The 12939-nt window shown below is 38.7% G+C and overlaps 1 protein-coding gene across 34 annotated transcripts in view; it reads left to right on the forward strand.

Annotated features, from left to right (window-relative positions):
- The window catches only part of SORBS1 (sorbin and SH3 domain containing 1), a 270925-nt gene that overhangs the window by 125173 nt on the left and 132813 nt on the right, over nt 1–12939 (forward strand). For 25 of the 34 annotated variants that reach the window (XM_061634693.1, XM_061634692.1, XM_061634696.1 and 22 more), the window contains 4 exons: nt 1375–1497; nt 6072–6098; nt 6220–6332; nt 11761–12561. In XM_061634693.1, the coding sequence (XP_061490677.1) occupies nt 1375–1497; nt 6072–6098; nt 6220–6332; nt 11761–12561 (1064 nt within the window). Of the gene's footprint in view, nt 1–1132; nt 1285–1374; nt 1498–6071; nt 6099–6219; nt 6333–11760; nt 12562–12939 lie in introns of all 34 variants that reach the window. The other 9 variants (XM_061634716.1, XM_061634718.1, XM_061634713.1 and 6 more) reach the window with 3 other exon arrangements.

A 12939-nucleotide genomic window follows, 5' to 3' on the forward strand; every position in this document is an offset into this window, starting at 1 on the left:
TGTTCCTTTTTTCATTGTTCCTTTTTTAGAACATAGACCTTCATCACTGGTTAAGTGAGAGTGGGAACTCAGAACCCACATTATAAATCTTAGGAGATTTGTCCTTCAGCTGATTATTAAGCCTCCAGCATAGCCTTTTAAAGAACATTCTGATGGTGGCAGTCCATAGTAGTCAGACTTTGTCAACAAATTAAGATTCTGAAGCGCAGGGTGATGGCAGGTGAGAGATGCATGTAGGGGCATCGAAGGATTCTGACAAAAATGGAAAAGGAAGCGGGAATTGCTGCAGTTCAGATGAGAGGCAGCTGGGGATATTTGGTCAGGAAAGCGTAACCAGAAGCTATGAAGGAAAGACTGGCAGACCTGCAGGGCACCAAATCACCTGCAGTTAGTGCGTCTTTCAACATAGAAAGTTGATTTAGAAGTAAGCGATTCTCTGGAGTCCCAGTTATGCCCCAAATTCACAATCTGCATCTGTGTTAGAATTGCTTTTTAATAGGTTTTTTAAATATGTTTTTAACCCTTTTTAAAAAGATGTTTTTAAAGCTTTTTTAAAAAATGTTTTTGTTTTGTTTTAATGTATTTTAAGGACTGTTTTTATGTTCCCTCAGGTTAGCCTGTCTTTCTTGTATATTACGTTATACTATTTAACGTTGTAATTTTAGGTTATTTTATCTTTGTTTTAAAGTTTAACTGATCTGTATTTTTTATGCCCAAAATAGGACGGGTCTTTGACTGCAAAATAAAGATTTGATTTGATTTGATTTGATTTGACTGTTTTTATGGCGTTTTAAAGTGTTTTTAGCGTTTCTGTTTGCCTCCCTGGGCTCCTGCTGGGAGGAAGGGTGGGATATCAATCAATCAATCAATCAATCAAATAAATAAATATTTGCTTTTGTGTGGAATCTTGCATATCCAGAAGTTGAACATTCTTATACAAATCAGTATCTGTGCCTTAAGTGTTATAGTTAAAATGCTGCTCTGATTACTTTGATTCTTAGATGAGGTACAACTATATTCATCAGAGGAAAGGACAGAAGCATAATCATGGATGGCAGATAATAGTGGTATATTAGAAAATGCAACCGTGATATATGATTTCTGTACATTATGGCTTTTCTTCCTTTTTTAGATCCATTGTTTTGATTTGGAAATCTGACTCAGCTGTCTGCAGATAAACTTGTGTTAGCATACATGTTTTTAAAGCTTGGAATCAGAAGCTAATTTCCATCCACACAAATATGACTAGATCAATGTGCTTAAAGGCAGTAATGCTAAAGTTGAGTAAGCATCAAGCTTTATGTCTAAACAGCATAATTTAGATTTATTTCAAGTTCCAACACATCATCTGTGCATTTTGCATTTATTCTGCAGACCTAGACCCTGCTAAAGTCTGTACTGGAAAGGGGGCTGTGACCCTTTGGGCATCTCCAGATTATGAGGAAAATCGGATTATCCGCCCTATAAGTCATTCACAGGACATCCAGCACTCTGAAAGTAAGTCCAGAGTATAATATACTACCCATAAAATTGACAGCCAAACAATTATTGTTTAATCCCCTGCTACTTGAGTTGAAGTATTCACCTCTAAGTTTTTTTAAAGCCAATATACTGCCAAACTAATTCACTTTTTAAGCTCAAATGTTAATTTACATGCTAGGTTTAGGATTTTAAAATTCAGATTGTTTAAAATCCAAATTGCAGGTGGCAACTTAATACCCAGCTGAAAACTGAATCTTAGTTATGAGATGTGACTTAAAAAGTGTGGAAACATCAGTGACACTGTGTATATTTCAGTGACATGATACGTATATATGCATCAGAATTTAAGAAGTAGCATAAAATCCCCATTTTAGAAATTCAGAATGTGCTATCTCAAATTTGAGTTATGTTAATATTTCAGTTCAGTAATGTTGGGTTTGCACAATATAGCATTTTGGAATAAGTTTTTTTAAAATTCATTTCTAGCTGGAAATGGTGCTGTCTCACTGCAGTGGCATTTTGTTGTGGTCAGTTGGATAGTATTTTGAAGTTGTCCCTGTTGTCATAAAACTTGGCCTCCCTTTAAATAGCAGACATGTAATCATAGTAAACAAGCAAAGGCAATAAACAATGCTTAAATGAGTAATGAACAGAGACCTAAGAGGACATGCCATTCTGCAAGATTGTTCTCGAGATGACATTTATGCATTTATGATTTGCAGTAGGTACAGAATAGAAAAAACAAAAAGTACTTCTTCAAACAATATATAATTAATTTATGGAATGTATGCTACAAGATATGAGAGTAAGATCTGTCAGTGGCTATAAGTCAGGATAGGCAAGTATCTTCCATTATAGACTGCTCATGCCCACCCCGACAACAAAGAATAATACAAACATACAACCAAAGCTTCTTGTGTTGACAGTCATACTTTTTCCACCTGAGGCTAGCCTATCCCTCCATCAGACTCCAGGAGGGAGTGGAAGGGGATTAGAGTCATTCCATTAACCAATCATTGTGTTCTTCTGAATGCTGTCATTTTCTCAGACTTGAGCAAAGAAGGTGTGGGATGAGGGAATTTCTGAAGAAAATCACATTACAAGACTACCTGTGTCCTACAAGCAGTTTGAAGCTTCTCACAGTTCCAGGCCCTAGATGTTTCATTCAATGGCTTAGATTCTTACAGGATGTCACCCCCTTTTTTCATTAGAAGGCTACAAGAAGAAAACCCAGAACCTCTAGCCAATCATATATGCTGATAAGGTGGCACTTGGAGATGTTATATGTCAAAAAGCAAAGAACAGTGTGAGCATCTTCAGTTATGCAAAAGGCATTTGGCAATGCCTGAACAGCACTTCTTCTCTCTTTTCAAAAATGAGCACTAATTTTTCACTATTGTTGAATGAACTTGTTTCTAGAGGGTAGAAGGAAAGTATACCTGAAGCAGAGTATACAAACTTTTGTTTTCTGCAGGTGGGAAGGGGGCTGCCTTTATTGCTTGTGAGTCTTACTGCTTCACACTTCCCTGATCCCTCAAATATGGAGGTTCTTTATGGTCGCTTTGTGGTGAAAATGGTACTCTGTTCATGCTCGGTGGTTATATTTCTGTGATTGGGCAATAGCATTCAAACAGGTTGTGGTGCTAAGGCCTAATGAGTTCTGGCTCAAATTAAGCCCTTTTCTTGGATTGTTTAAAACCACTGATGATACTGAAAGTTAGGTAACTGCTGGTTTTGGTATTTCCAAAGTGAGATTCTCAGAGCAAAGAGTAAGCCTTCTAGGACTTACTTTTTAGTAGCCATACATTGGATCATGCTCATTAATTGGTTGTCTAGCCCAGCATGCCTCACACTAATATTAGAGATCTTTAGTATAAGTGGATATTATACTGTTTATCATTTTGTTGTGATGTTACTTATTGATATTTTATGTAAACAGCTTTGAAGAGCTGCCTAAACAAAAGGCTATATAAAATGTCTTACATGTTTAAGGAGTCAGAGTTTTTAATTAGTCTGCAAGAAATGTTTGTACTGCCCTCTAAAGACTGGAACAAACTGCAGACAGTGCTGAATACTATGCTCTGTGATGGGAACATCTTTTTTCCTTTTTTATTATATCCAAGTTGAGGAAAGAGTCTTATGCAACTCAAAAGCTTGCATACCACATTATGAATTTTCATCCTGATAAAGTTGTTTTTTTCTTTCTCTAACCTTCAGACATGTACTCTTACATGTTCAGATGTTGTATAGCTGTAGCTATCTACTACTCCACCATCTATTTCAACTTACATTAGAGATAGGTAAAAGAACTGTAAAATCATGGATTATTCTATTCATTCAGGCTTACTACTCTATGTTTATGTATGGTAATTGTTCTACTGTGGTGCCACTGTCTGTGCCCTCAGTGGAAAGGGAAATGATAAAATGCCATGAAAGATTAAAAAAAACAGGTAACAAACCATGGGGAAGTTTGTCCATCAGAAAAAATGCTGGGAGGTATTCCTTTCAAATCGAAGGCCAGGTGATACTTTCAGATAGTGATTTAGTAGATGATAATCCTTGAAGTAGGGTTGGGAACACCTCACTTGATGAAAGAAATACAAACATTCCCTGCCTGAAATGTTGCAGATAATGCTAATGGAACAGTAACAACATTAATCCCTGAAATGGATTCAGGAAGGCTGTGCTTGTTCATTTGGTGACATGTATAGGCACAAGAAAAATGTGCAGGCATCCTGAAGAAGTGCACAAATGTTTTCCCTTGTTGCAGGAAATCCAGCTTTTTTTAAAGACTGGAGCAGCAGAAATTCCACAAGTGTGGATATTTCTCACTGTTTTCCTTTAAAAAAAACTCCTCCTGCTGGCTTCTGCCTGATTAATTACTTGGTTTCCAGCATGCTAATCTGATTGCCCTCTAATTAGAGAGTTTCTGGTCCCCCCCCCACGTGCATGTTGGCTCCAGAGAAGGAAGGAAAGTGGCACAGAGGGGAGCTGAGGGATGGGCTAGGTTTTATTATTGTTGTTGAGATTTTTAATGTTTTAATGTATTTGTATGTTTTTATTTTGTACGTCGCCCAGAGTGGCTGGACAGCCAGCCAGATGGGCGACTAATAAATTTAATAAATAAAAACAATAAATAAATATCATGCTTGGTTGAGAGACGAGGCAACCTCTTGTAGGGCTCCTGTTCAGTCAGTGGGTGAGCTGAGTATGTTAACCAATACTCGAGCGGAGATTCCATGCTCCCTTACTTCAGAGTAAGTCCCACTGAACTTCACATGGTGGAAGTTTTCTTCTGAGTAAACATCTCATGATCAGGCTGCCACTGGAGAATTTGAACTTCTTTCTGCTTTTTTCGCACAGGGAAAGGTACTCTGTATAAGTGCCTCTCATAATGGGGGCAGAAAACAACTTCCAGAAATAGTTAAAACATCTTGGGAAGAAGGGGAGAGACTCAATGTCCACTATTTGGACTGTACAAAGTAGAATGGGCATGGGTGCATGTGGGGCCGGGGGGATGACGACATACACACTGGTATTATGCCTAGTAGGTGTAGGTACTGTGGCAGTTCAAGGTGCAACAGAAAACAGAAAAGCAGCGATTAGAGAGCACTAACTGTGCCACATCAGGGCTCTAGCTAGCTACCTTTCACTTTCTGTCTGCCGTTCTCTTCAATTTCCTTCCTTTCCTCTTGGCTGCAGTGCACTGCTCCTCCTAGCCACACCAACTACTCGCCTTTTTTCTGCTGATGGTTTCATAAATTTCCAGCAGCCCAAGTGGCAGTGAGTCGCTTACAATGGAAAACGCTCATTGTGCTGTCTCTCCCAGTTATGATTTGGAAAATGCCTTTCAGGGCCAGGAGGCTGTCTTTTGCACATGGATCACAATTAAGTGGCACTAAAATCAGGTTCATAAACATCTTGGAACAGAGCAAATAAGAGTTAGAATTTCTCTGGAATCTTGTTAAGGACTCTGCTATGCTATGACAGCACTATATGTTCCTAAGCCTCAAAAAGAGTGTTTGTGTGTGGTTTCCATTCTTAGGATCTCGGAGCAACATAAATAAGGCCAGTATGTAAATAGAAAATACTGTGTCACACCTTGTGGCTAGGATCTATAAAGATGGCACATGTTGTACCAGCACTTCTAAATATGCTTGTTTGTTTGTGGCTCTCTCTACAATCTCCTCTGTCAGGGTTAAGAAAGGACAGAGATATTTTCCAGTCCCGGCCTACATCACTGTTTTAAATACTGAGATCCTGCATTTGCAGCAATGCGTGGCATTTTAGGCTCCACATTGAGAGCGCTGGCTGCCTTTTTGACTCTGGATAAAAATGTCAATCAACAATTGTTCCTTCATCGCTCTGAATGAATTGCCTTGTGTTTACAAAGGTCAGGAACTGTAAGGGAATCATGTTTCTATGGAAATTAGCAGCCTGAGCTGAAAGTATTCCATGCACAAAATGAAGTAGACCAATGCTTAGCTGTGACTGGTAAATGTGTTCCCTTCATGCAACTGTTGATGATGTTGTTTTTTATCTCCTTCCCTCTTTTCATTTTCTCCAATGCTTGCCCCCAAATGCTTCAGGTGCAGAGCCAGGAAAACACGAAACAGGTATTTACTAATTGCTTCATCTTTTTTTATGATTTCCTTGATCACCTTTTTGGCTGCTTAAGCAAACAGAAACCCTGACCATTTTGTAGAGCTCTGGTGATCTAAGTTCTTCATTTTACAGATGATTGGAAGTTATCAGTTAATGTTGGTTCTAATGGGGATGCTCAGTCCTCTGCTCTGGCTGCCAAGGGCTATCGGAGTGTGCGGCCAAACCTCTCTGAGAGCAAACCACACGTGAGTATCTATCTGAAAATGTGTATGTGTTGACAAACCATTTGAGCCAAAGTAATGAAGAGTGAAGAGACCTGTGCTGTTTTCCGAGCTGTGCTTGGGGGAAGCTTTTGTGATTACTTTTTCATGGTCTATAACACAAAGATAATATGAAGGAACATCACTTATGCCTGTTAAAGCAAAGAGCTAGATATAATTGGTGGACAATACTACAGAAGAGCAAGTTTGTATGTTTGCTTGTTTTACTATTCAGAACCGGTATGGTAAAGTAGGCTTTTCAGACTTGGGATCCATCTTTAGCCCTAGCCTCAACACAGACTCAGTTTTAGTTTTTTTAACATAGAGTTGGAATGGACGTTGAGATTATCTAGTACAACAATGCAGGATGCTGTTACAGCATCCCTGAGAGATAGCTGTCCACCCTCTGCTTAAATACCTCCTGCAGAGAAGAGCCTACCACTTCATCGAAGCAGTTTCTGTTCCACTGTCAAACAACCCTGATCTTTAGGAAGTTTCTGCTAAATGTTTGCCTGAAATCTGCTTCTCTGCAATTTCTGCCTATTGGTTCTAGTCCTTCCCTCTGGAGCAATGCAGAGCAAGCTAGCTCCATCTTTTCCATGCAGATACTTGAAGACTGCTTATCAAGCCTCCCCTTAATCTCTTCTTCAGGCTAATTCTTTTGACTATTCCTCATGGGACTTTGTTTCCATGCCATCCTAGTCAATTTTATTTATTTATGCAACTATTTATATACCACCCTCCTACAAGACATCAGGGCAGTGTACAGCAACATAAAAAAAACTTTAAAAGCAATACAAAACAATAATTAAAATTATTGCCTACTCAAGAATATTTAAACAACTGCATAGGCTTGTTGGCATTAAAAATCTTAAAAGAGATGCCCCGAAGTCAAAAGCAAGGATGCCTGCCGAATCTCTGCTGGAAGAGTGCCATATTTTAAGAAGCACACTGACAAACTGGGGCATGTCCAAAGAATATTATATTCTGGGTATTGCAGTTCAAGAATTTTATTGGTAAATTGGAGGAGATTTCAGAAAATAACTAGAAAGATGACAAAAGGCCTCTTCAAGGCATATGAATACTGGCTCACAGAACTGAATGTGTAACATTAGACAGAAGAGGCAACTTAAGGAAACCATTTGGTTTTGTAAGTGTTTAAATATTTAAGTTACTTGCTTTTCCTCCTTTCTCTATGGCATTCCCTTTCTTCACTAAACAGAGAACAAAGATAGGATTTATCTATCAAGATACTATATGCCCTGTCCTTCTTTTGCAGTAGCACTAAGGGCAGTTTACAGAAAATTAAAATTACCCCCCCCCCTTTTTTTTCAAACAAACAAACAAATGCTAAAATATTAAGTCTGTAGGAAAGGCAAATGCATGTTCAACATGAAAGAAAACTACAGCCCTGGAAAACTGCTTTTGTTATAGGACACCACCTTTGAGTGAGAAACTAGGTGTGACCCAAATGGTACCTTGCAGGATAAATAGCAGCTGGTGGCAGGGAAACATTAATTGCCCTTGCTGCAGTATTGGTCCAAATATGCTCTCCCCAACCCCGATGACTGCTGTTAATTTTCTTTTCAAATGCAGCTCTTATTCATGTATTTTCTGCATAAATATTCAGTGAAGAGTGGGCTATAAATACTGACAATACTAGTGATAACAACAGAATCTAGGTTGACCCTTAGAGTTAGAGAGTTGAATTTAGGTGGCCAACTAAATGCCTTCCAACAAATGAATAATTTTATTCTCAGTAGTGAAGGAGTTAATGTGCTCTCTGATGTTTTTAAATGACTTCTCTTTAAAATAGCAATGTATGTACAAAAGTTCCAGAAAGATAGACTTATATAGCTGTCTTCCAAATATAGTCACACACAATCTCAAACTGTATCTTTCCAAAACATTCTCGATTCTGTTCCAATATTTTTTTTAAAAAGGTCCCCAGTGTTCTTTTTCAACATATAGCCACTATTATTTGTATATTAGTCAATAAAATAATAAAATCACACACCAAAACAAGATGTGCTGATAATCATGGGGGACTGGAATGCAAAAGCAGGGAACAGATAAGAACTAGAAATTGTGGGGAAATTGGGCTTAGGAGACAGAAATGAAGCAGGACAAAGACTTATTGAATTCTGAGAAGCCAATAATTTATTTCTTGCAAACACATGTTTTGAGCAACCAAAAAGACGACTGTACATGTGGACATCACCAAATGGTCAATATAGAAATCAAATTGATTATATAATTGGTAGCAGAAGATGGAGAAGTGCCATACTCTCTGCAAAAACAAGACCAGGAGCAGACTGTGGTACAGATCATGAACTGGTAATATCAAAAATCCGAGTAAAGCTAAAGAACAACAAAGCAATCATAATGCCAAAATATAATTTAAATAACATCCCAGAAGCATATAAAGATCAATTACCTGTTGTAAACCACCCAGAGAGCTTCGGCTATGGGGCGGTATATAAATTGAATTAATAAAATAAATAAATATAAATAAAAGATTTGAGAATTTAAACTTAGTTGATAGAGTATGGAGTGAAGTCAGAGACATTATCAGGGAATAATGCAAAAAGACAATACCTCTAATTAAAAAGAGAGAAAAACCTGAATGGATGACTGAAGAAACTCTTAAAATGGTTAAAGAGAGAAAGAAAGCAAAAACAAAAGGAGATAGAAACACGGTTAGAACCCTAAATGCAACAATACAGTGACTAGTACGTAGGGACAAAGAGAACTATTACAATGGTTATTGTATAGAAATAGAAGAGGACAACTAAAAGGGTAGAACAAGAGCCCTATTCAAAAAGATTAGAGAAATGAAAGGGAAATTTAAACCACGAGTAGGGATGTTGAATAATCAACAGGGGAACAAACTGACTGACTGAGATGAAATAAAAGGAAGATGGAAGCAATACATTGAAGAATTCTATAAAAGAGATGCCAGGATGACAGATTCATTCACGGAGGAACCATATGATGAAGAACCAGAAATTTTAGAATGTGAGGTGAAAGCTGCTCTTAAAATTCTTGGAAGAAACAAATCACCAGGAACAGATGGCATACCAATAGAGTTGCTACAAGCTACTGAGACTGAATCTGTCCAAATTTTGACAAAAAAATTGTCAACAAATATGGAAAACAAAACAATGGTCCACAGACTGGAAGTGTTCCATATACATCCCAATTCCAAAGAAAGGGGATCCCATGGAATGCAGTAATTATCGAACAATTGCCTTAATATCCTATGCAACTAAAGTAATGCTCAAGATCCTACAACAAAGGCTCTTACCATATATGGAGCGAGAAATGCCAGATGTCCAAGCTGGATTTAGAAAGCGAAGAGGCACCAGAGATCATATCGCAAGCATACGTTGGATAATGGAACAGAACAAGGAATTTCAGTAGGAAATCACCCTGTGCTTTATAGATTACAGCAGAGCCTTTGATTATGTAGATCATGAAAAACTATGGAATGCTTTAAAAGAAATGGGGGTGCCACAGCATCTGATTGTCCTGATGCGCAACCTATACTCTGAGGACATTGACAACGAGGACATTGAACTTGTTAAGGATTATCAATACCTTGGCACAGCCATTAACCAAAATGGAGACAATAGTCAAGAAATCAGAAGAAGGCTAGGACTGGGAAGGGCAGCTATGAGAGAACTAGAAAAGGTCCTCCAATGCAAGGAAATATCACTGAACACTAAAGTCAGGCTTATTCAGACCACTGTATTCCCAATCTCTATGTATGGATGTGAAAGTTGGACAGTGAATAACTGGATAAGAGAAAAATCAACTCATTTGAAATGTGGTGTTGGAGGAGAGCTTTGTGCATACCATGGACTGCGAAAAAGACAAATAATTGGGTGTTAGAACAAATTAAACCGGAACTATCGCTAGAAGCTAAAATGATGAAACTGTGGTTATCATATTTTGGATACGTAATGAGAAGACATGATTTACTAGAAAAGACAATAATGCTGGGAAAAACAGCAGGGAGTCGAAAAAGAGGAAGGCCAAACAAGAGATGGATTGATTCCATAAACGAAGCCACAGACCTGAACTTACAAAATCTGAACAGGGTGGTTTATAACAGATGGTATTGAAGGTAGCTGATTCATAGGGTTGTAATTGAGCTGAAGGCATATGACAACAACAGTCAATAAAATTATCAGGCTATAATGTCTTTTATATATGTCCTAATGGAATCAAGTGGTAGTTCATAACTAAAAATGTCCTTTTCTGAAATAGTGACATTTCAGAAATTCTTTATATTAGGAAATGCCCACCAGCTGTGTTTGAAATTAGTTTTCATATTGCCACAGTACAAACATTTTGAATTAATTAGGGCAGGGGTGGGGAACTTGTGCCCCTCCATCTATTGGTGGACTACATGTCCGATAATCCTTGATTATTAGACATGCTGACTGGGGCTGATGGAAATTGGAGTCCAACAACATCTGGAGGGCCACAGCGTCCCTCTGAATTAAGGTCATTGTTAATACCTTAGAATTTACAAGACAAATTCTGGGAGAACGTGTTCCAGTTCCAATACTTAGAACAAGATTTACTGTGGTCAGAGCTTGGAAAAGTTACTTTTTTTGAACTACAACTCCCATCAGCCCCAGTCAGCATGGCCACTGGATTGGGTTGATGGGAGTTGTAGTTCAAAAAAGTAACTTTTCCAAGCTCTGACTGTGGTATATGGGATATCTCAGAACTTTCGGTATATGTTGGCTACTGAAATAAAAAATATCATCCAATATAATTTTTTGTTATTGATATGCCTACTTGGGAGTTTTATATAGTGAAAATAAATTAGGAACAGTTGATTGTTTTGAATATGATCTTGAGATGAAAACTCATTCCATATCCAAATTTCCTGAGAGGAGCTATGGGGTTCAGAGGTGATATTCACCACTTCTAAAGCGACAATCCTAAACCTACTTACTGGAAGTAAGCACCATTTAATTCAATAGGACTTACTTCTGAGTAGACATGGTTAGGATTGCAGTCTTAACTCCTGGGGCTTCTCTGGTTTATCGACCAGTTACTATATCACTGAACATGTGTACTATAAACAGTACATACCATTGACTTAAATGTGATAGGCTTCTGCACTGAAATGGGCCTTGGGTTTACAGCCAATGCATAAGCTAAACTGGCGTGATATATTATCAAATGAAAATCTCATCATGAAAAGTTTTGGAAATCTTTTGTTCAACAATGGGAGTGGATGAGCTGTGTGCTGGACTTTCAAATGCAATACTACATTTTCTTTTCTTCCTATTAACCTCAGTCTAATCACCAATTCCTTTTTTTTTTCTTTACTCTTTTTCTCCTTTGTATGGTGCTGCCTCCTCCTTTCTTTTCTGACCCCTTAATTGGACAGACCCCTTCTCCCCATCCCTCTCCTTCAAAAGAGGAGAGCTTTGCATGGCGTCCTCGCACCAGCACCAAAATAACTTTCTTGCAGCCCATTTCCATAATGGACTGTGTGTACCTTCATGCACCTAACCCCCCCCCACAGCATTTGCCAATCAGCATTAATGGCCGGCACTATTTTTCCTCCTCACCCAAACCCTTCAGTTCAGCTCCCTACAAATCAGCTGGCTTGATCCCCGAAGACAGGGTGCATGTTGGGCAATCACTTTTGGGAAGTCACTCCTTGTTATCAGACACATCATCTGAACACCAAAACACACTGGTGCTTGCTAAGGAAGATCCTAGTAGTAAAGCTGAACTGAAATCCAATCATGAAACTAGAACAGAGAAAAAGGTCAGCAGTCTATATGTAGCTTGTTTATCTAACAGCACTTGCTCGGCTGCATATGAAAATTCCATTGGCTGTGCAGATGTCCAAACACAAGGCACCTGTTTTGGAACTGCGGTCACTGTGGCACCAGCCATCTCCTGTGTTTCCTCTGTAACAGATACTGGAAAGTCTCTTCCTCCTCCTCCTCCTCCTCCTCCTCCTGCCCCTCCCAGGTCATTCTTTAATATTGTTCTCAGTGGAGATTCAGTTAGTTATGATGAGAGTCATCCCTCCAAGACTCCCCAGACTGTTGACAGCACAGAGAAAGAGTTTCCACATACGACTGGCAGTGAGGACAGAATGAGAAAAGAGCCATACGTTACTCAGCAGCAACAGCCGCCACCACGGCCTCCATGCAAGGCAAAGGGGCATGGCAGGGTACTTGGTTTTCTTCATAATCTTTTTTCCCTTTCACCTGGCTGATGTTTCTTTTACTTGTTCCGCCAGTGTGCAACACTTCAGTAACTTTCTCCTAATGTTTCTGATTTGTGTGCATTCTAGGATCTTGGCCTCTTTTATGTTAAATAATCGTAAACCTTTGACTTACCGATAGATGCATGTTTATGTTGAGTGTGTATTGGGGGAGGGGGGAGCCTCAAGCCAAAAACAATTACTGGAGAGGTTGGAATGGGTCATATTATGTGAAATGCTTCTGTTTTAGTCTAATAGAAATATAGCAGTTGGCACAAAAGTGCCCTCAAGGGATGACAGATTATTGTAATTAACTTTGGATTGCTTGATCTATTGACTGTGAAT

The sequence above is a fragment of the Rhineura floridana genome, chromosome 7 (genome assembly GCF_030035675.1).
Source record: "Rhineura floridana isolate rRhiFlo1 chromosome 7, rRhiFlo1.hap2, whole genome shotgun sequence".
Taxonomy (NCBI): domain Eukaryota; kingdom Metazoa; phylum Chordata; class Lepidosauria; order Squamata; family Rhineuridae; genus Rhineura; species Rhineura floridana.